The sequence below is a fragment of the Ictalurus furcatus genome, chromosome 3, assembly GCF_023375685.1.
Source record: "Ictalurus furcatus strain D&B chromosome 3, Billie_1.0, whole genome shotgun sequence".
Classification (NCBI taxonomy): Eukaryota; Metazoa; Chordata; class Actinopteri; order Siluriformes; family Ictaluridae; genus Ictalurus; species Ictalurus furcatus.
The window spans coordinates 30,855,729-30,879,074 of NC_071257.1; the positions used below are offsets into that span (position 1 = coordinate 30,855,729).

Here is a 23,346-nt window from a genome sequence, read left to right on the forward strand (position 1 = left end):
GTTTACCCTAAATTGCCCCTAAGTCTGCACAGGTGTGTGTCCCATTCACAGGGTATTCCGCCTCACGCTCAGCGTTCCCAGAATAGACTGTGGATCCACGACAACCCTGGCCAAAATAAAGCACTTACTGAAGATGAACTACCTCCACAGCAGGGTTGTTTAGACTGATAGCCCTCTTAGTTTGTGACCTAGTGAAGCAGAATCAGGATGTATTTATTGATAGAGACTTCAAAGCTCTTCTGTAAGTCGCTCTGGGTAAGGGCTTCTGCCAAATGCCATAAATGTAAACGTAAACGAATGAATGAATGAATAATAGTACCACTTAAGAACCTAATGTACCCTTAAAGCTTTAAACGCTAAGTTAACTCTTTTTGCTTTATTTGTGAGAACGCAGGGATCCATAGCCATTCCTTTTTTTTCTTATTGCGTGCGTTACATTAGTGGAAATCGTAACCCACTCTTATCAAGTTTATTATTTATCATTGGTTTCTTATAGTTATTAGGCCTCTTTGACTGGAATTTATGGATTTAGTCCAAAGCTCCAAAAACATGTATCCTATAAATAATGCCAACTTGGTCCTAATGTGTTCTGTTGATGTAAAGTTCAGGAATAAAAAGCATGTTGGCACCAATAAATAGCCAGAATATTGCTGTAAACATTTAAATAAAGAGCTTAATATATGAATATTTTGAGTATGTTCTCTACCGAGGGGACCCATGGAATTTATTTTACAGTTAAAGCACTTCCTGGCTGTGTGATCACCCCCATACAAGATTATGCTTATTGAATTGAGCTAAAATAGCACATAAAAATAGTCTAAATATTGTCTAATGGTTTTCTATTAAACATTTCTCCATCATGGTTTTATTGTGTCCTGACATATATAAACAATTATTGCTCTTTAATTGTTTCTACTTAATTTAAATATGTCTATCTAAATAACCATAAGTACGAGCTATCTAACATGGCTGTGTGTTTATACACTTATAAAGGCATTGTATTGCAGACTGAACAGGCTGCAATTAAGATGCATTTGATTTGTGTAATGCTGATTTTTCTTAGCTGATATGAAATTAAAATTTCCCATAAACTACACAGTTAACTTCACACACACACACACACACACACACACACACATACACACACACATACACACACACACACACACACATATTCACACAAGGTCACAGGGTAAACTCTCAACACTAAAGGGAGATAGAGGATAGTTTCCTGTGTGTGTGTGTGTGTGTGTGTGTGTGTGTGTGTGTGTGTGTGTGTCCATGAGAGAGAGAGAGAGAGAGAGAGAGAGAGCAGTTTGGACTGATGACCTCTGCCTTTAAGGAATCCCAACTGAGATGATGAAGGAGAATGAATGATTTGCAGGAGTTGCTCCTCCCATGATGCACTGCAGTCTTTAGAATCACATGAAAAGGGTTTACTGTATTCTGCAGAAAATAGTGTAGGCTGCGCTGCATAACTTCTCCTCCGGACCTCAGTACTGACATAAGACCTGTACAAGCTATACAATGCTGTACCTGTGCATGCCAGCACAATAAAAACCTGGGACTCTTATTAGGCTTTTTAGAAATGTATTATCTTTAAATAAGTTGTCATTTCGTTTAATTTCATTTGCAACATTAAACAGACATTCTTACCCAGAGTGACATACAGAAATACGTTAAGGAATATCGTAAGGCTCTTATATAATAAATATATTGATCCATCCATTTTCTATACCGTTCATCCTTCAGGGTCGCCGGGAACCTAGAGCACATCCCAGGGAGCATGGGGCACAAAGCGGGGTACACCCTGGACAGGGTGCCAGTCCATCGTAGGGCACATTCACACACCCATTTGTGCACCCATTCATACACTATGGACATGCCAATCAGCCTACCATGGGGGACGAAACCGGAGTACCCGGAGGAAACCCCCGCAGCACGGGGAGAACATGCAAATGCCACACACACAGGTCCACGACGGGAATCGAACCCCCGACCCTGGCGGTGTGAGTCGAACATGCTAATCACTAAGCCACTGTGCGCCCTATATAATAAATATATAAGATATATATCATTATTTAATAAATAATTTAGATCACTAAATCAAGATTTAGTGCTTGTTTAAGTGTTTACTGAAGAGTATTCAATTTGCATTCAAACCAAACTAGCTGCATTCACTGGTTATGTGATACACCTGCTCAAATGGCTCCTCAATGCTAAACTTTTTTGTTTTTCCTCACTGTTCTGTATAAACTCTAGAGATTGATGTGCGTTAAAAAAAACCAACCCCGGACAAAACCCCAGTTTCTGAAATACTCAAACCAGCCCATCTAGCACCAACTCCCATGCCATCACATGATATTTCCCCCCATTGAGATGTTTGATGTGAAGTTCTTGACCTCTAGCTGCATGATTTGATGCGTTGCTCTTCTGCCACATGATTGGCTGACTGGGTAACTGCATGATGTACAGGTGTTCCTTTTAAAATGGAAAAAATAGTCACTATTATTCTTATAGTGGATATTTTCTGACACGATGAGGCCATTTGTAATGGTGTATAAGTGGTCAAAAACTGGAAAGAGACATCAACCACAACGTTTATTACAACGCCGTTAGTTTAATGTATTTGCAGTGAACTGCCGCCATCTTGTGGCCGAAAATCCGTCTCGCCTTTAAAATGGACGGTAATAAATTTTCCGCGCGTGCGCTATAAACGCTTGAATGCGTTCCAAATAGGTTTGTAGTGCATACATAGGGAGACTACACTGACGTCACACTAGTGGATTCTAGACCCTATCTAGTGCACTAGATATTACTATTGACACACAGTTAGGATCGGGCCATTGAGTCAGGACAGAATACAGTTCAGACAGTTGGTTTTACGCCAGTTAGCATTTTCGCTAACTCCGAATTAAACACGGATTATTTTTCCTTTTTCACCGTGACTTAAACTTAAACTGAAGTTTTCCAAGGATTAATTTCCTCTTCCAGAAGCAGTGGCGTAAGAAAAAACAAACAAACAGATACTTTTCACAATATATTGGTGACCGGCTAGCTAGCAAACTAAGCTAACTGTCTATAGTGGTAACTACTGACAACCTGTTTGAGTCACTTAGCTTGTTAGCTAGCTAGCTAACTGGAGCACTTTTGGACTTGTCTCTCATTAGTACTTACTTCTAATTTCTAAGTAGGTTAGGTAATAAGTTAGGTAATAAGTTTAACTTTGTTTCCACTACTTTGTTTTGTGCATTTGACTCCCAAACACTAGCTAGCTACCTATATAAGTGCACTACACTTATTGGGATTTGGGACACAGCCAAGGTAAACTTCTAATAAATGATTAAATTAGTCAAGATACTCTTTAATCAAGTTGATTTAATTTGTAGGACTGATGAGCTGTTTACATGTGTACTTGTTACTGTAGGTCAAACGGGGACGGGGAGGGACGGGGAGGGGGGTGAGTCCATGATTGAGGTCCCATCCTAAATTTTTTTACATTTTTAAAATCATTTTTCAACATTGAATCTGACAAAACATGCTTTTAATATGTCATCTTAATGTCTTAACCTATCCCAGGTAATAATCTCGTTTTCTTTCCTCACAGCGGCTGCATTTTGCTCCTAAATAAGTAGCAGGATTGGGATTTTTAGCTCGTTCATTCATTTGTTCATCCATCCATCCATCCATCCATCCATCTCCAGGAAGCGCTTTATCTTGCTCAGGGTTGCATGAGGCAGGAATATAACCTGGATGGGACATCAGTCCATCATAGGGCATCATGTACACACACACCTAGGGGAAATTTATGGCACTTTTCCACCGCACAGTTCGACTCGGCTCGACTCGAATCTGCTCGGTTATTGGTGTTTTCCACTGTGGATAGTACCTGGTACCTTTATTTAGTACCACCTCGGTTGAGGTTCCAGCCGAGCCGATACTAAATATGCACTGAGGAAGTGAGGATTTTCCTTAACGAATGGCTCTGTATTGTGCCATTTAATACATACTTTATGTACGGTAATAACCTATTAATTGAACTTGATGTATTGTTTATTAGCGGTGGGCAGAGCGAGGCTTCGTGGAACAAAAACAGTTGAAGCAAATGCAACATATTGTGTCACAACAATCCCATACTTGTCTCCACGGTGACACCTAGTGGTCACTTGTAGGTGTTGATCTGAAACAACTTTGACAGCGATTCAGACAAGCGTTGATGAATTATAACCAATTATAAACAATTTATAATTGTTTGTCAAACAAGGAAGTGTGTTGGGGAGGCGATAGAGTTCTCGACTGGTATGCTGTTGCCTTGGGTTCGAATCCTGGGTGATGTTCAGTCACTCGTCCTTTCAGAACGCGCATTTTACCTGTTGTTTTGCCAGAAAATCCTTACAATAGATGCCACTGTTGAGCGTTACACCTTTGGCGGCACTCTCACGCCAGCCTCTCTCATCGATAGACCATGATTTATTACATGATCAATTACGGTAACCCTAATCTCATCTGAGATTACAGCTCTTGATCTTCCTCTCGCATACGTACTCCTCTGTTGTGCTCACCGTGTTCAAGAGTTTTGAAAACGTGACTTGGGTATTGAGAAATGGGTCCTAGCGATTGTAAAAAAACAAAACTGTAACACAGCTTTGCTCTTCATGACTGATTATCCTTTTTGAGGTTTGTGTGTGTGTGTGTGTGTTAAAGATGATGTTGGGGTCTATCTGGCAGTACCTGTATACCTCCTTTCTGCGGTTCTGGTTTAAATGGTTTCTCAGACAAATCACTGGAAAATGCGAGCTGCAGCGGATCTGCCACGGATATGAGCCTGGGGCACCAAGGACCACACGGATCGGTGAGGCTCACTGTGAGATATTGAGCTGTAAATACACTGTTATAACGTCACCCTGAACCACTCACATACACTGAACAGCCATAACGTTAAAAATCAGATCGGACCAGACGGGCTAGCCTTCACTCAGCAATGAGCCTTGGGCGCCCTTGACCATGTTGCCAGTTCACCGGTTGTCCTTCTTTGGACCACTTTTGGAAGGTACCTGCAGTTTTGGAGACCCAGTCGTCTAGACATCACCATTTGCCCCTTGTCAGAGTCACTCAGATCTTTACGCTTGCCCTTTTTTCCTGCTTCCAACACATCAACTTTGAGAACTGACTGTTCACTTGCTGTCTAATATATCCCACCCCTTTACAGGTGCCACTGTGACGAGATAATCACAAGATACTTATTCACCATTCAATGTAATGAGATAGTTATTCACTTCACCTGTCAGTGGTTTTAATGTTATGGTTGACAGGTGTATTAATCTTTATAATCATCATCAGCGTCCATTTATTTAATTTATAATAAACTTGACATTTTTAGTTTAAATTTCATTCCCTCAAAATTGTTGTACTTTCACTTTGGTTAATGGTTTCCTACATCACCTTCAATGCTATTTGACTACCTGCAGGTAGTGATGCAGATGCAGCTGGGATTTAGCCCTCACTTCATCTCTACCTAAAGAGAGCGATGCAGCGGCGCTTTAGTCCGTCCAGCTCTCACCCCCTCATTTGTACACTCTGCTCAAACAGATCACCTTCCAAAGCTTTAACTTTCATGCTCAAGGTCCTTTCACACCGAGCATGATTAAGCGACGCGAATGGATGACGCTCTTGAATCGAAACAGTACACCCTTGTGGAGCTATTCACAACCGACGCAATAAAGCAAGATTTTTTTTCCGACCAGCGTGTGGATTTTTTTCCCCCGTCGTCTCGTGATGAAACGGGCTGTCCAGTTAGATCTGAGCTTTAGATCACATGCCCCGAGCCGCTGCTGTTGCCCAAAAGGGCGAGGTTGGTGACACTATAACACAGAAAGCTGTTTTGAAAACCAGCGTAAACACACAAGAAGAATATTATGGAAGAGAGAAGAGAATGGATATTGAGTCCTTGTTATCACTGGTGTCTGAGAACAGAGAACTTCTTAATAAAAGTCACAGCGACTACAAAAAAACGTTGGTTTTTGCCAAAAGTTTGTGGACACCTGACCATCTCACCCATCTGTGCTTTTTGAGCATCCCATTCCAGATTTAGTCCACTCTTTGCTGTTATTATAAGCTCACTCTTCTGGGAAGGCTTTCCACTAGATTTTGGAGCATGGTTATGGGGATTTGTGATCATTCAGCTACAAGAGCGTTAGTGAGATCAGACACTGGTGTTGGGATGTTGAGGAGGTCAGGGTTGCAGTCGGTGTTCCAGTTCATCCCAAATGTGATCTGTGAGGTTGAGGTCAGGGCTCTGTGCAGGACACTCGAGTTCTTCTACTCCAACCTGGGCGAACCATGTCTTCATGGAGCTCGCTTTGTGCACAGGGGTATTGTCATGATGGAACAGGTGAAACAAAAGTTCATTACTACAGCCCACAGAGACATTCTGTACAATTGTGTGCTTTCAGCTTTGTGGCAACAGTTTAGGGAAGACCCACATATGGGTGTGATGGTCAGGTGTCCACAAACTTTTGGAGATATAGTGTACTATCCTTCAGGCTTGTTTTAATTTAACATCTGGATTTCTAATTCTAATATCATACAATACATAAAAGCATGACCAAATATCATTGACGTACCCAGATATTTTCAGCAATTTCTCTTATCAAGAAAACTGCAGCATCTCATTAGTCAATTTTGTTTTAAAATTTTGGATGCAAATATTTTGTATTATATTTTCATATATGCATGTTTGCTGTACTTTATATGCATAACGACTTGGCGTATATCTCCGTGTCAGTTGTATTAATAACGAGGAAGAATTTGATCTCTGTATTTTTTCTCATTTCAGAGAACTCCTTGAAATCTTCAAAAAACAAGGTGAGATATATTTCTCCACCGTGACATCACTTATTGATGCTTTATTTAAAACGGATCAAGACAGAACGGCGTAATAAATAAATTCAGTTTCAAGCTAGAGCCTCATTAGGCTTAGTCAAGGCTAACCCGGGGTCTAAAATTCTGTTTATTCTGTTTGTTTTTTTCTTCAGGTTAGCTAGTGTACAAGGATGATGTTCCCAGTGCTGCTTTTTTTTTATTATTGTTTAATTTTATTTATTTTTTTATAAGTTGCCTGGAAAATGTGCTTGGATTAAAGAAAGACATGTAATCTTATCACAAAATAAGTGATAATTTGGTTCAAAGATGACATTTATATCTCTCAGCAGAGGGGAAAAAATAAACTAAAACCGATCTGTAAATGTAACTTATTAATGAATATTGCATTTTATTAATAAGTCGTGCGATTGTAGGGTAGGACCGGTTCATCTTTTCATTTTTTGTTATTTAACAATTGTAATGAAGTTTTCAGACATTACCTAAAAAGTTCCTCTGAAGTACGTAAAGATTCTTACCTTTTTAATTTTTGGCGAAAAAAAGCCTAAATTAAATTTGATTTGCATATGAACTTGTTAGTCCATTCTGAATACTGAACATTAGCCCTGCAACATCATGTTGTAATGCTGATTATAACGCAGTATGAGTGACTTCTTCTCTCAGACTGTATTAAATGCCTTGTATTGTTCAGGTGCTGCAAGATGCTGTGGATGTGAAGGAAGATGCAGTGGAGGGCTGTGTGACACAAATCGTGAAAGAGAAGAATATCAAAGAGCAGAAAGATCCCAAGTAAGTGTGACGACAATAGATCTCGTTTTCAGAGACACAGAGAGCGTAAATAGTTTCAGTCACGCTTTGGTGTTAACGTTGTTTTCAAAATCCACCATAGTGTTAGTGATTTATTGACGCTCTTGTCGTGATATTCATTGTTATTTCAATTGAAGGTTTAAGGTGAATCTTCATCAGTGCCTCATACAAATAAGTGGCTACAACACCCTGTTCACGACAGTTGAAGAGCTAAGAAAAGTGACGTTTGACTCGGAAAATGAAGAACATGAGAAAATGCTTCTTAAGGTGTGTGATTTTTGAGATTCTTATTACCCTTCAGTCAGATTCATTACTATGAATTTTCCCTCCCTTTCTACGGCGATGCAGGATTTCTCAGATAGAGCAGCAGCTAGGGCTGGGCGATATGACAGAAATATTATATCACGATACTCGAGGGCATTTCTATGATACATAATGTGTATCACAATATATAATTTAGTTAACAAACCGGAGGTAAAACAGTAGTAAAATAAAAGTTAAACTGTGTTTTATGATTCTTTACTTTAATGCCTACAAAGTCAAAGATTATGTTAAAAAAAAAAGTCAAATCAATGGCATCTGGTCAGTACCATTTATTTTGTAATTATTAAAAAAAAACACACACACATCACCATACCAACGGTATCTCAGAAAAGTGTATCGTGAAGTCATTTATCGCCATAGCAATATTATATTGACATATCGCCCAGCCCTAGCAGCAGTCAGACCAAACACGAATAAAATTCACCTGAAAGAGAAGCCGAAAAGGATCAGGGACACAAGACCTGCATTTGCTTCTCGAAGTGGTTACTTGGAGTATGGAGTGCATTTATCCAGGTGATGTTTGACCTGTGAATTTGTGAGCCTCGGTCTTGTGACAAAAAAAAAAAGGGTGAAAAAACAAAAACTTTTGACCGGTAGTGTAGATGGAAATAAAAAACCAAAAATCATAGTAACTCTCAATAAAAAGAATCAGTTTTTATGTAACAGCAATTAATATATTTGTTAATTGTGCAGTTGAAAAAGAGAAATGACTTAAAACGTTGGTCAACTGTCCTGTTCCTCTTGACTCAAAAATCTGTTGCAGTTATATATTTTTTTTATCGCGTTCATAAATTTGGGCTGAAATCAGGAGAAATACATTAGAAATGTAAAGTTACACATCGAGTATAAGATAATGCAAAGGGAACAACTGCTTACAGCTGCGGTACTAAGTGATGATAAGAACTAACTTGTGGCGACGTTAAACTGAACTGTATGCAGAGAATACGTGCTGTTTAATGAATGAAAAGTAAGTAATTGCCACTTAAAAATAATTAACTCCACGATAGTGTGTTACCATGACCATCTCTGAAGGGGTTAAAAATCAGAAGAGGTTCAGAGGTGGGAAAACCATGGCGTTTAGATGGGAGATTACGTAAATAAAAGAACATTTCGAATATTTTAAGTGATTTGAGAAGATGAACTAACAATACCAAAACAAACCACATTGTTGTTTTAATGATTTCTGGCTTAGTTGTGGGATTTGCTGATGCCGTCCGTTAAGCTGGAATCTCGAGTCACCAAGCAGTGGGGCGACATCGGGTTTCAAGGTGACGACCCAAAGACTGACTTCAGAGGGATGGGCATGCTTGGCCTGGTAAACCTTGTGTAAGTCTCAGAACATCAGAAATATCTGTGTTAATAATAATAATAGTAATAATAATAATCAAACTGAACTTAACTGATTTATACACGGTTGTTTTTGGTGCTGTTGAGAACGCTTTTGTGTGTGTGTGTGTGTGTGTGTTTGGTCAAAAAAGGTTTTTCAGTGAGAACTACAATAAAGCAGCATGGCACGTCCTGTCCCATGCCAATCATCCCTCTCTGGGGTAAATCATTTTTAGTCTTTTACCTATTTAATTACATTAAAGGCTCTCCCCTAACATGTGTTGTTTTCTTTCAGACTTCAATGAAATATTACATTCTAACGGTTGGTGTGTTTCTCCACACAGGTACTCGTACGCCATAGTGGGTATTAACCTGACTGAGATGGCCTACAGTTTACTGAGGAGCGGTGCTTTGAAGCCTCACTTCTACAACACTGTGGCAGGGAAACCGCACATGCACCACTTCCACCAGCTTTACTGTGAGTTAGCTTATTAACCTTTAAACCCTACTTGTCTTACATACACTTCTACATACGCGTGACCCAGTGGTTTTTGCGGTCCGTGGGGGGGATTGTGGGGGATGTAAGCACTTCTCAATGGGACATTAGATTACAAGATAAAGTAAAAAAGAAATAATTAAATATAATGCATGACTACAGCTCACCCTCAGTAAACAAGGTGTGCTTCATTCATTAAGCGATTCATAATTTATTCACTAGAGGGGGTGCAGTCTCACTAGTAGTCTCCCTGAGTGAGTCCTAGTCTTGCGCTAGGAATTCAACACGTTTACCCAGGACACAAAAGCAAAAAAAAGGGCAGCTACATTATGCCATTTATGTCTTTTTAAAAAGTTACGTTTATTGTAAGGTTTATTTTTTTAACTCACAAATGTTTTTGCCATGATTACAACCAAACACCCCGAGTGATTACTTTTCTGTGCGCCGCGATTATGTACACTATTCGACGGAAAAGCAGTCAAAACAGTAATATTACATTTTTGAATTCAACCCATCTTCTGTATACTGCATGATAGACTGCTAATCAGGAGGCCAAAAATTATTAATAGCCATTTTGGTGATGCCGTGCTGGAGGTATTCTCTCTAAAAATGGATTAAGACAGAGCTGGGATAAAAATGAGCGTATTTGATCAATTATTAAATGCACTATATCCCCCAAAATAGTGTCTGCTTAGAGGAAAAAAATATTGCTTCGTTGTATAATTCTCCATTCATTTTTGTTGTTCTTAATTTGTTTTAAAGATTACTATCTGTGGATTGGCACCCCGTTCAGGGTGTACCCCGCCTTGTGCCCGATGCGCCCTGGATTAGGCTCCAGGTTCCCTGTGACCCTGTAGGATAAGCGATATAGAAAATGGAGGGATTACTATCTGTGTGGGGTTTCTTTTTTTTTTCTTTTCTTCAGTGAATAATTTTCAGGTTAAATACCACTGAAGTGGCATTCAACTCCAAGGTTTAACTTTCATAACTGTTTATAAATGCTTGCTGATTTAAAAAAAAAAAAACAGAAGAGGTTGTTGCATTTTGATGGAGAATTGAACCGTGTGATGCTATAATAACTTTTTAATGATATTCTGATACTAACGCTAACATCCAAAAATATTCAAAAGAGTCTTTTGTGGATTTTAGCATTGTCTGTATTGCTATAAATATATTACACGCATTTACATTTATGGCATTTGGTAGAGGATCTTATCAAGAACGACTAACCACTGAGCTACCGCTTTCCAAACGAGATGTTTTTGTGTTGTTTCTTTCTTTTTAGGTTACCTGGCATACGAGTTTGATAAGTTCTGGGTGGAAGAAAAGCCTGCGAGCATCATGGAGTTTAACATCTACAGAGAGAAGTTCCACGACAAGGTGAAAGGGTTCCTTCTGGAGCCGGAGGTCTCCCTCATCTTAAAGCTTGAATCTAAAAAATGCCCAGATGACTGAGAGTCTTTTGTTCTGTGACTGATTTAACCAAAAAAGATGACTGAATAATAGCTTTGAAGCACATCCCTCTCCTATGCTTCCTGTTTTTAAACACAGTAACAAGTAGCAGATTTATAAACCTGAAGATCCTTCCTGAGCACAATGCTATACTGTAGAGCCGAATTCTCACCACTATTTACTAGTAGGATTTTTATTTTGGACATACTATAAAATGATTAACAATTCTCCTAATACTTGAAATTTGAGTTATATTTATGGTTCCTGTCAGTTTCCTAAGTGTTCATCTCAGGAATTTGATATTTATGACGATAGGGAAAGTCGCATATGATCCAATTGAAACTTGTTTTATGTTAAATTGTCTTGCACATGGACAATTCAATGTGTTTTTGCATGTTTTAATGCGTTCGCTAATACGTTTAGCCCTACCGAACACTAGCTTTATAACCGACATTAACGGTTTGTTTATGTATTTGATGTGTTATTCTGTAATCAGTAACAGTGAAAATGCTGTATGGTACTGGAGTTATTTTTAAAGTCATAGTTTGGCTTAAAATTATTATATATTTTTTTTTAAATCAGGGATACTCTTTGCAGGTGTCTGCTAACAAATAAGGGAACCTTATAGTGTCTGATTTTAGCATTGTGCCCACACTTTCCTGAAAAAAAAAAAGAAGATATAATTTACGTGTCAGCATTGTTTTCATTTTCGTTATCATTTTAGAGTTAGGTTCTCATACCTGAGGCATTGTTTGCACCAAGTAACACCAAACTATGTGCTAAGGAAGACAAAAAAACAGCTTCAAGATGGAGCTACTGATGTATTTCTCGCTGCAACATCATAAAGTGTAATAGCATCCAAGCAAATCTGTTGAATACTGAACAATTTGAGGCGAGTATGCGACGATCTACACCTACATGATGCTGAACTGTAGATGTCCACACTAGCAAGCGACAGGCATGTGATTGTGATATGGAGCCACGATTTCAGCGACAGTGAAGCAAGCAACATTTCCGATTATCCAAATCGAATTGGCTTGAATGATTCCTCCGACCAACACTACGGCGTCGCTTTTTTTGTTTTTTATTTTTAATAAATTTGCAAAGATTTCAAACAAACTTCTTTCACATTGTCATTATGGGGTATTGATTGTAGAATTTTGAGGAAAATAATGAATTTAATCCACTTTGGAATAAGGCTGTAACATAACAAAAGGTGGAAAAAGTGAAGCCCTGTGAATACTTTCCTGATGCACTGTATGTGCAGTTAGTCCCCAGTGCATTAGTTTGATGCATAAACATAGAAGGAAAATGTAGACTTGTGGTTTCATCTCATCTTCTCTTATATGACTTCATATTAAATGTGCACAGAGACATTTGAAGAAAAGAAAAGCTTTTAAGGAAGGAGCGGCGATCGTCGGTGCGTCTGGCGAGTTGGCTTGTGTCTCTGATCTGCCACGTAACTGTAAATGTAAATCAAACTTAAATACCCCAAGTGCCGTGTATAAATTGTATAGGGAGCTGTATGCTGTACATTTTGGCTACTACCGTTCTCAACAGAACTTAAAAAATAAAAAACTGGACAGGCCACGCCCACCAGAGAATCTACTGTACAGGCGACATGAGCGACTTGGATGAGACGACGAGTGACTTTAGAGTTAGCTTTCATTGCATATTCGTCACATTTGCCTCATTACTTTAAAGAAGCAACCTGTGGACACCAAACACGTTCTTGGCTGATCTGATCGGCTACATTTATGTTGCAACACGTGAATTAAAATTTTTGGCCAAACTATTGCTTTAAGTCTGCTAAACTTAACAAAGTATAGGCGTTTAGCAGAGTTTATGTATCTAATGTCCCCTGTATTACAGTTGCTTTGTACAGCTGGCTACATGGCTAATGTTAATAAATGGATTAATGGTTAAATATGTGTTGTTTTATATTTGCAATATGTTCAAATTGGAAGTCAGAAGATGTGGTTGAGGTAGGTGGAGGAAGGGGGTAAGTAGATATGGAGTTGAGAGACCCAAATGAAAACAACAAACAAGAGGCTGTAAAGCATTCAGTGTACTTTACCTAAATATGTATTTATTTTAGAAATGGACTTTGCTAGGCTACGTTTCAGGTCGTTTGCTGTCATAGCTTACGGTGGGGCTTGCACATTTTTCCTGCAAGCTTGCAGCAATCGAGCGGTGAGTAGACATACAGTAAACAGTTCAATATAAATTAAAAACACTGTCCTTTTTTAAACAAAGGATTCATTTGTATTCATAATAATTATTTAAAAAAAAAACAAAGACATCTTATGGGCAGTGTTGTGTGTAAAGCCACATTGTACACACAGTAGTTTAGTGGAAAAAAGGGGCGTAAAAAGTGGAAAAAAGTGCAGAATATGGCTTTTCATCATCCACCAGCTACCGCAGCACCACTGGACCTGTACATCATAATGCTTTATACACACACACACACACACACACACACACACCAGGCCCTGAGAGAAAGCATCATTCTTATCATGCAGTAAACATGAACTGGCTATGCTTTCATCTCTCTCAAAAACGCTGTATAGACTAACGCTTAGGGTGAGCATTCATCCTCTTTTCCTTTAGTTCAGACTAATAAGTTACATTTTTTCCTTCAGCAGTACAAATGGCAGCTTGTTCAGCGAGTCAGTGCTTTTCACATGGAAGCGGCAGTCTTTTTCTCTACATGGTGGCTTCCATCTTCTTTTTAGAGGCCATCATGGCTCTCTTCAGCTGCTCGAACGACACAAACATGACGACGTTCCATGATCCCAGTCTGAGAAAGGAAGGCACAAATCTAGAAGGAAATGGACAGAAACACACCAATGTCAGATATACCACAACTGAAACTGGTGGAGGTTTGGTTATAGCAGGCATTGATTTCACCTCGATTTGGTATAAAACATGACATGTATGTGAATCCAGGGTTCTGGAAAAGTATGGAATTTCGGAAAACACAGTATACGGCCCATCACACCCAGATGTAGCTAGCAAGAAAGTGAAAATCTCAATTCTTTGGATGATTTTTGTTACTTGGAAATGTACATTAGCCTTGTAGCTCCAGTGCAAAACTAAAGATGTACAATAGTCTTGACTGACTGATTACAAAATTGCTTTAATAATAATAATTTGTTCATTTTTTTTAAATTAATAATTTAATTACTATTCATTCCAAAGTGGTTATTATAACTGGTTATTCGATTGATTGATTGATTGATTGATTGGTGGACAGACTGAAATGAGTAAGAATGTGTGTGAGGGTTTATCTTACCCTTTGTAGAAGGCTGTAGGCCCTTCTTTGGTCATCATGGTCCAGGCACAGTTGACGGCACTTTTGTACTGACCAGGAGGAGAGTTCATGTATCGAGTTTTCACCACGTCCACGGGAGAGGCGATGACGGTGGTGATGAAGCCGGCGCCGAACGCAGAGACGAAATGGCACGGCAGGTTATCTGTAATGGATCGGTAGACAGTAAGTGGAGTTGTGATAGTTTAATAATAATATAAGCTACACAAAACGCTTGTTTATGTAAAATGCACAATTGCAAGCAATATTTAATAGTTTGGATAAATAGTTTTGAGCAACTTTTTAGAAAAGAGCAGAGTGACAAAGGCTTTTTAATCTCTCGAATAATGAGGGTGCATCTCCGTGGTGTTGGCGATTGTTCAATCTGATCAATTTCTTTTTATGCTAATATTTGAACTTTGCAATGTAGCCAGAGATAACAGATCTGTTTTCAGATGTTCATCTGTGTGGAGTACACTATATGGACATGCGACCATCTCGTCCATATTTGCTTGTTGAGCATCCCATTCCAGATTTAGTCCTCCGTTATGCTGTTATAATATCCTCCACTCTTCCAGGAAGCACTAGATTTTGAAACATGGCTGTAGGGATTTGTGCTCATTCAGCCACAGGAGCATTAGTGAGCTCAGGCACTGATGTTGGAGCTCACTTTGTGCACAAGGGCATTGTCATGCTGGATCAGTTTTGGGCCTCTTGGTTCCAGTGAAGGGAAATTATAATGCTACAGCATACAAAGACATTCTACAAAATTGTGTGCTTACAACTTCGTGGCAACAGCGTGTGAAGGGTTTGATGATCACAAACGTATGGCCATATAGCGTATCTGTCATGGACTGGTCTCATTTAAACCGTGGCTACATACAGTCATATTATACAAGCAGCTCCTTCCTCTTGTCTTGATTTTCTGCCTCCAAAGTGAAGACAAACAACCTCCTCAATGCCAAAGCAATCTTTATTTCATCTTTATTACTGATGATGATGATAAATGTAATCTAGATAAAAAGCTAGGCTAGGTTGTTGGCTAATACTAGTCAAGACTGGTATGACCTGCACTTAAAACTATCATTCTGGACTAATGATACTTTTTTTTTTAAGTTCATTACTCAATAGGCATAAAGCTTTATGGTCTCAAATTTATTTTTTGAGCAAATCTTATAATTTTGATTCAAATCCATTGATACTATTCAATAGGCAGTCATGTTCTGGTTCCAGGTTTTATAGGGAACTGTGGCTATAGCACAGTAACGCTGATATTGCTGAACATCTACTATCTGCTGATGCGCATGCTATCTGTTATCCATTTCCCCAGTTTTGCATAGTCACATAGGCAAATATTAATGAATAGAAAATCCATGCTTGGCTTTCTCCATGTGCTGTTATATAATCTAACAGGTTAAGCAACAGTGTACTTCTGTGAAGCTGATTACGCAGAATACAGTGTTTTTGAGGTTCACACCTATGACCCTGTCCTATCAGCATTCAGCAATACCTGGCACATGCTGCAAAACATCAGAGAACATCTGCATAGGCAACATCTGCAAACAACATGCTTTGTCCTTCAATGAGTCACCTAAGAAACTTTTTTTTTTTTTTTTTTTGCATTCCACTTCTGTTGGCCTATTAAAAAAAAATCTATATAATTAATATTCAGCAGACTGTTGCTAAAAGCTCATTTTATACCAAATAAAGAGAAGTAGTGTACAGTATATGCAGGTGTTCTATAAGATCACAGTTTAAATATAAATGGTGGATTAAATCTATATTTTAGTTATTTATTTTTTAATTATTAAATCTGTGTTGTCACAGATATTTCAAAAACACTTTTAAAATATTCAAAAACGATACTTAAACAAAAAACCATACTGCTTCTTCAATAATGAAATAATTTTAATATAAATTTAAAATGCCCACAGGAGATGACTGGATACCAGTCACTATTCCGCTATCATTACGATTATCATTATGTAACTGTATCATAATTATTTCATTATGTAACCTCATTTTTAACCTGATCAGTAATATAACCTACAGTATAAAGTTCAAGTGACAAAGGTTGCCTTATAAACCTCTGCACACCGACATGGCGTTATATAGGTATCTTGTGAATGGAGCAATAAAAGACTTCTACTGTCTATCTCACAGGATGTTTTATCTCACAAGACGTTCTTGTGGATAGGCTGGATAGAGAACAGGAGGTGTGTGTATTTTGGCCAATCAGTCTTAGACGTAAACAGATGCTGCTGTTGGATTTTGGTCGATTAAACTGGCTTCAACTGGAATCGGATGCTTTGTCCTGTGTGTGTGCTAACCAGTGACAGGTTTGGAGATTAATCTGATCTCAGATCAACAGTGGGAATAATGCTGAATTGCTAATAATGAAATGCACCCAATGTCTGTTTTATTATTAGCATTGTTAGCTAATAAGCATAGGTGACACGTCAGTCATTTCAGCATTTTGAGTGAATTCTTTTTAAGCACACGTACCTGACATCAACTTGTGTCCAAGAATGGCTTCTTTGATCAGATCATAAGACACAAGCTCTGTGCAGTTGACCAAGGCATTCCTGGTGATGTTGGGTAGCGTTCCTGAAAGATAATGAAATGCATTATTAGAATATTTCATTCTTTACTTCATCATCAGTACTCACTTTAACACTGGGTACGAGGCAGGACTACACATGAGCACCATACACACGCATACTCACACATTCATTCACACCAAGGGACAATTTAGAGTCACCAGTACACCTACCAGCATGCTTTTTGGAGGAAACTTTCATTTACTTTCACATTAATAATGAATGAAGTCAATCCAGCAAAACAGTACTACAGGTAATGCGATTTCAGCAAGTCCTGAGGCTTTAATTGTAGTTTTTTTTCTATAACTCTATCATTTGATTTAGACATTTTTATAGTCTAATCCAAGGTTTTACCATGGTAGTTCGGAATTCCCTGCACTCCAATTCATAAATAAGTACTCCAACACATCAAACCTCTAATCAAATTTCTAATGGAAGTCTAAGTGAAGTTGTTGAACTTGCAGTATTTATATATGAATTAACATATCAAACGTTTTCTGATAACCCTATATTCAATATATAAAAGCGCTTTTAACAACGGACATTGTCTCAAAGCAGCTTTACAGAAATATATAAACACAGGATACAGATTTTAAGTGTGTGAATTTATCCATAATGATCAAGCCGGGGGTGAGGGAAAAACTCCCTAATGTGATATGAGGAAGAAACCTTGAGAGGAACCAGACTCAGAAGGGAACCCGTCCTCATCTGGGTGACATATTTTAGCTCTATTTTTGTTTTATAAACCAAAAAAATACATATGTGAATTGAGAAATGTTTACTATTGAAATGTTTAGTGAAGAAATGTGAGAAATGACTAAAAATTAGTCTAGTCTAATCTAAATCTAGTCTAATCAGAAAAAAAACAGCACAACTTTCCAGGGTTAGGTTTCAGTTAAAATGGATAAAGCTCTAGAAGAACACCTTACAAGTCTCATCCTAAATAGTAACATATTAAACGTCGAGCAGCTGCCTTGAGACTCTCATTGGAGAGTTCTGTGAAAACAGGAATAGCACACTATTTTACCTGATGAAAGGTTTATTAATAACTTGCTGAGTGTTTTAGAGCGAGAAAAACAGGGAAACCTGCTCTGCAGCAATTCCGTGACCACGACTGAGAATCTCTCGTCAGTAACATCGGTCACCAATAGAACACTGACACGGTGTACAATTAAAAACACAACAGGGTGAATACGCTTTCTTATCTCACAATAAAACATACAGTTTCTGTACAGATTACTCCACTGACCTTTCCAGAGTCCACGGAGGCCTTCCTGAAGGAAGATCTGTCTGTACGCCTGCATGGTCCCATTGTAGCGACGAGCGACTCCCTGTAGGTTCATCTGGGCCTGGAAGCGCACTTTCACCACGTCTGTGGGCTGAGCCATGGAAACGGCCATCGCCCCTGTGGTGCAGCCGGCCAGGATGCGGATACCTATATTGGGGTCTGTAGATGGAATGAATGGGCTTAATAAATAAGAAATAAAGACAATTTTCTGTTAGATTTCAATATAAAGCTTGAAATCCCTGTTTTTAAAATGTCCTGGTTGTTATATTATTGATGTGAGGTGAAAATATAACCACAAACTATAGAATTATACCTTCATACAATTTTTAACATGTATTCAGGAAAAGGAAACTGTATGAATGCAATCCCTAGGTCTTATCTGGTTAATGTAGTTTTTGTTCATTTTTGTGTGCATAAATATTACCGATAAAATATATATATTTTAGTTTGCCCTTTAATCTCACTCACTGTCTTTGCCTCCTGTGTAGAAGCTCTTGACGTTGTCATAGAGGCCGATTCGTATAGATGCAAAGGCCATCTGTCTCTGTAGGCCGGCCACCAGGCCGTTATAGAGTGACCGAGGCCCCTCTGTCCGCACCATGGTGCTGATCGTCCCAAACACACCACGATAACGGATGTTCTTGGTAGCTTCTACTGCCACCTTCTCACCCTGGATCTGAACACAAAACAGGAAAAGGCACAAATCAGAGAGTATGTAGGAAATCTCGGACATGAGACCGGACGGACTGCTTTACTGGGATTATTAGCTAAATATTGAATATTGCACATGGAGCATGTGTGTGTCAAAGGATGTTTCTAAGAAAAAAAAATTCTCCTGTGGTTGTAGCCTCAGCAGAATGTAATGTAATGTTTTCATGCACACATTAAGGAACATTTTTGCATATTTCAAGATGTTAAAGTCAACTAATAATCCCAACTACACCACCATTAACCCAGTTATACTGGCAATGATAATAACTTTATCCTGGTAAGGGTGATCCCACGAACACTGGGTGTAAGGAGGAAATACACTGTGGAGAGCAGGGCACCATGCACACACTCTTGCTCTCTCTCTCCCTCTCACCCTCTGTCTCTCTGTCTCTCGCTCTCTCTCTCCCTCTCACCCTCTGTCTCTCTCGCTCTCTCGCTCTCTCTCTCTCTCTCTCCCACTCGCTCTCTCTCCCGCTCTCTCTCTCATTGTTTCTCTCTCACCCTCTCTCTGTCATTGTTTCTCTCTCACCCTCTCTCTCATCGTTTCTCTCTCACCCTCTCTCATTGTTTCTCTCTCACCCTCTCTCTCATCATTTCTCTCTCACCCTATCACCCTCTCTCATCGTTTCTCTCTCACCCTCTCTCTCTCATTGTTTCTCTCTCACCCTCTCTCTCTCTCTCTCATTGTTTCTCTCTCACCCTCTCTCTCTCTCTCTCATTGTTTCTCTCTCACCCTCTCTCTCTCTCATTGTTTCTCTCTCACCCTCTCTCTCTCATTGTTTCTCTCTCACTCTCTCTCTCTCATTGTTTCTCTCTCACTCTCTCTCTCTCATTGTTTCTCTCTCACCCTCTCTCTCTCTCATTGTTTCTCTCTCACCCTCTCTCTCTCATTGTTTCTCTCTCACTCTCTCTCTCTCATTGTTTCTCTCTCACCCTCTCTCTCTCATTGTTTCTCTCTCAGCCTCTCTCATTGTTTCTCTCTCACCCTCCCTCTCTCATTGTTTCTCTCACCCTCTCTCTCTCATTGTTTCTCTCTCACCCTCCCTCTCTCCTTCACCCCCTCTCTCTCACTCTCTCTCTCTCTCCCTCCCTCACCCTCTCACTCTCACTCATTCAGACTTAGAGGCAGTTAATACTCACCAAAACCTGCCAGCATGTTTTTGGGAAGTGGGAGGAAAGCGTAGACACGAGGAGAATATGATATATCTAAGTATCTTACTATTGTATATCGGTTAGTCTTTAACCTGAAAGGTCACATACCCTGATACCCAAACTGTTTCACTGACGCTAAGCAGTTCATGAGACACTTTGCAAATCAATATAGGTTCAAAAGGTTCAAATGGTATGTCACAGGATACAGTTCAAACTAGACACTAATGCACAGCACTGGACTGTGTGTGTGTATGTACCTGTAGCCGGACTTTAGCCGTGTCCAGAGGGAAGGTGACAAGATCGGCGATGCAGGCGGCTGTACCTGCACTCAGTACCTTCACTCCCAAAGGAGGAGGAACATCAGATGGCTTCAGTCCCACCATGATCACAGCTACAGACACAGAGAACAGAATCACAAGGTTGTATCCAAGTATAGTTTTCAAGCAGTGATAATACAATACAACAGATTTATTAATCAAACTGAACATATATCTATATCTAGCCATTAACAACCTGAGTCACACCTTCCCCCTACGCTGACTTTAAAATATGGCAATTTCATGCAAATGTCAACGTTTCCAGAAATTGGTGTAATAGTTTTATTAATAGTGCATTACAATCCTTGTTATTCCTCTAATGTCTACAATGTAACACACAGAAAATCTACAAATTGAGTGAATATCAGGCATTAGACATTAGGAGACAGAGGGTGTGACACAGTGTGTCTTAGGAGCATCCATGTGTTCCAATTTAATGTAATATTAATACCATTACAAAATCATTTACATCAAGTTATTAAAAGAAATAAACAAATTATGTGCAAATATAATTCAGTTTCATACATGGATTTCTCAAAACAAAAACAAACAAACAAAAAGATTTGTCAGAGTTTTACATTTTTTAATAATAAGTATCAGTTCAGTTAAAAAAATTCAAATAGTGCATTCAGGCTTTAAGAAACTTCTGTATATCTGATAAATGTTAAAAACATAGCCTGTTCTGTTTTCTTCAATTAAAAAAAATATTTAAATACTATAATGATTATAATACTAAAGCAGTTTGTAGTCTTCCCTTTTCCCAAACTCAGATTAAGTGTGACTGGATGGTGAATTTGTAGTCGTGTTGTCCGTCCATCCATCCAGCCATCTTCTATACCGCTTATCCTACAGGGTCACGTGGGACCTGGAGCCTATCCCAGGGGGCATGGGGCACAAGGCAGGGTACACCCTGGACAGGGTGCCAGTCCATCGCAGGGCACAATCACATATACACTCACACACCCATTCATACACTGCGGACACTTTGGACATGCCAATCAGCCTACCATGCATGTCTTTGGACTGGGAGAGGAAACCGGAGTACCCGGAGGAAACCCCCGCAGCACGGGGAGAACATGCAAACTCTGCACACACAGAGCCACGGTGGGAATCAAACCCCCGACCCTGGAGGAGGTAGTGGTGTTGTAATTTAGATTGATCATCGTCTGGAATTAAAACCAGATCTAATCCATGCTGAGGAAAAGTTCACCGAGTGTGTTATGAGAATTTAGAGAAAGAGAAGAACGAGGTGTTACTTACATTTTTCGGTCTAGTCCTCAGGTACGTAATCCCTTTGGAGATGGCAGTAGTTTTGTGTCTGCAGCAGACAGTTTGGATTAAACCTTGAGAAAGGCAGATTAATCTCTCCCTCTTTATATAATCCATCATTTCTGCAGACACTCGGAGAGGCGTTTCTCTGCAATCACAACTGAACTCAAAGTCCACCCACACACAAGAGTGTCAATGTCCACTTCAGCGCCGGCTCAGATACGCACGCACACACATTTCACAAAAGCTAAAAACACCTTTCTCTAGGAATTTGTAAGAGCTGCACTTTTTTTAGCAGGAAAATGAATGATCTACTGTACTATGATTTATTGTTGCTTTTCACTGAGACAGATTTGTTACAAGGTGTTTGTCTTACAGTGTGTTAAATCGGACACCAATTAACTGTTGTACAAAGGTTAAGGATTATTCTTGCATGTTTATTAACTAAATTACACAGATTTGCTGTTTGCTTGACCTTATTTCCAACAGGGCAGGAGGCTCGACCGAGCTCGCAGCCAATCAATGCTCAACTCTGGGACCAAGCACTCCGGGTATTAAAAGGACGATTGGACGCCCAGTGGAGTGATGTTTACTGCATATTATGAGCAAATACTCATGATGTGGATGGTGTGCGTATCTGGTATGACTTTTATTGTATCTCATATAATGCTAGACATTTTAAAAAAAAATTCCTAGACAACCCATTTCTATACCATTTGACTTTACTTTTAAGTAATTGCATCAGGTAAAATAAAATCATAAAAATAGTACAAATGTCTTCTGATAGACATTTTTAATGTTGCAAGTTTTATTGGTGAAATTTCTAGGCATAATTTTTTTTTTTTTTTTTTTTTAGACAGCACATTTCTAGATATTTTACTTTTAATAATAATAGTAATTAACTTTTAATAATAATAATAGTAATTAACTTATAAGCTACTCATTCTATCAGGAGATCATTTTTCTATTTTTATGCATTTAATTTTTTTTTAATTAAGCAAAACTATTGATACAACTAAAACTCATAACTCAGACCTCTGACTAGGAAAAACCTCCCCAACACTGAATTCTTACTTGGAAACAGGATGGTCTCCTCAACTCCGAGTTCAGCAAGTGATCAAATCAACATGCCTGCTCACAGCATCAGTATGAAAAAAAAACACACTACTTTTAAACGATTTTCACTGTATATATTCGTATATAATTTTTTCCCTCTTTGTAGGTCAAAAATTATGTAATTCCGATTTCTGAAATCCCAGTTAAGTCAAACTCAGCATATCTACCAATAGAATAAGACAATTTCCTTACTTACAATTAATATAAAACATGTCTAGAGTGATAGAAAGGTTCTATCTTATTATTTTAGTTGTATAATGAACAATAATAGATAAAGCCCTATATATTAAATATACATG

The 23,346-nt window shown here is 38.8% G+C and overlaps 2 protein-coding genes across 7 annotated transcripts; one reads left to right on the forward strand and one right to left on the reverse strand.

Annotated features, from left to right (window-relative positions):
- Positions 1 to 2,694: 2,694 nt before the first annotated feature.
- On the forward strand, positions 2,695 to 13,205 carry elmod2 (ELMO/CED-12 domain containing 2). 6 transcript variants are annotated; one of them, XM_053622026.1, is made up of 10 exons: positions 2,695 to 3,004; positions 3,272 to 3,324; positions 4,705 to 4,852; positions 6,836 to 6,864; positions 7,571 to 7,668; positions 7,824 to 7,953; positions 9,203 to 9,336; positions 9,489 to 9,557; positions 9,681 to 9,814; positions 11,118 to 13,205. In XM_053622026.1, the coding sequence occupies exons 3-10, from the start codon at positions 4,705 to 4,707 to the stop codon at positions 11,285 to 11,287; spliced, it is 912 nt and encodes a 303-aa protein (XP_053478001.1). In that variant the 5' UTR covers positions 2,695 to 3,004; positions 3,272 to 3,324; the 3' UTR covers positions 11,288 to 13,205. The 6 variants fall into 6 exon arrangements, with proteins under 6 accessions (XP_053478001.1, XP_053477998.1, XP_053477997.1 ...); XM_053622023.1 differs by lacking the exon at positions 3,272 to 3,324 and having other exon boundaries at positions 3,608 to 4,852; XM_053622022.1 differs by lacking the exon at positions 3,272 to 3,324 and having other exon boundaries at positions 2,816 to 3,004.
- Positions 13,206 to 13,351: 146 nt separating this feature from the next.
- On the reverse strand, positions 13,352 to 22,043 carry ucp1 (uncoupling protein 1). Its single transcript, XM_053622021.1, has 7 exons — positions 21,923 to 22,043; positions 20,603 to 20,736; positions 18,951 to 19,158; positions 18,444 to 18,641; positions 17,100 to 17,201; positions 14,580 to 14,760; positions 13,352 to 14,105 (listed from the first exon to the last, which is right to left on the reverse strand). The coding sequence occupies exons 2-7, from the start codon at positions 20,726 to 20,728 to the stop codon at positions 13,991 to 13,993; spliced, it is 930 nt and encodes a 309-aa protein (XP_053477996.1). The 5' UTR covers positions 20,729 to 20,736; positions 21,923 to 22,043; the 3' UTR covers positions 13,352 to 13,990.
- Between the last annotated feature and the right edge of the window lie 1,303 nt (positions 22,044 to 23,346).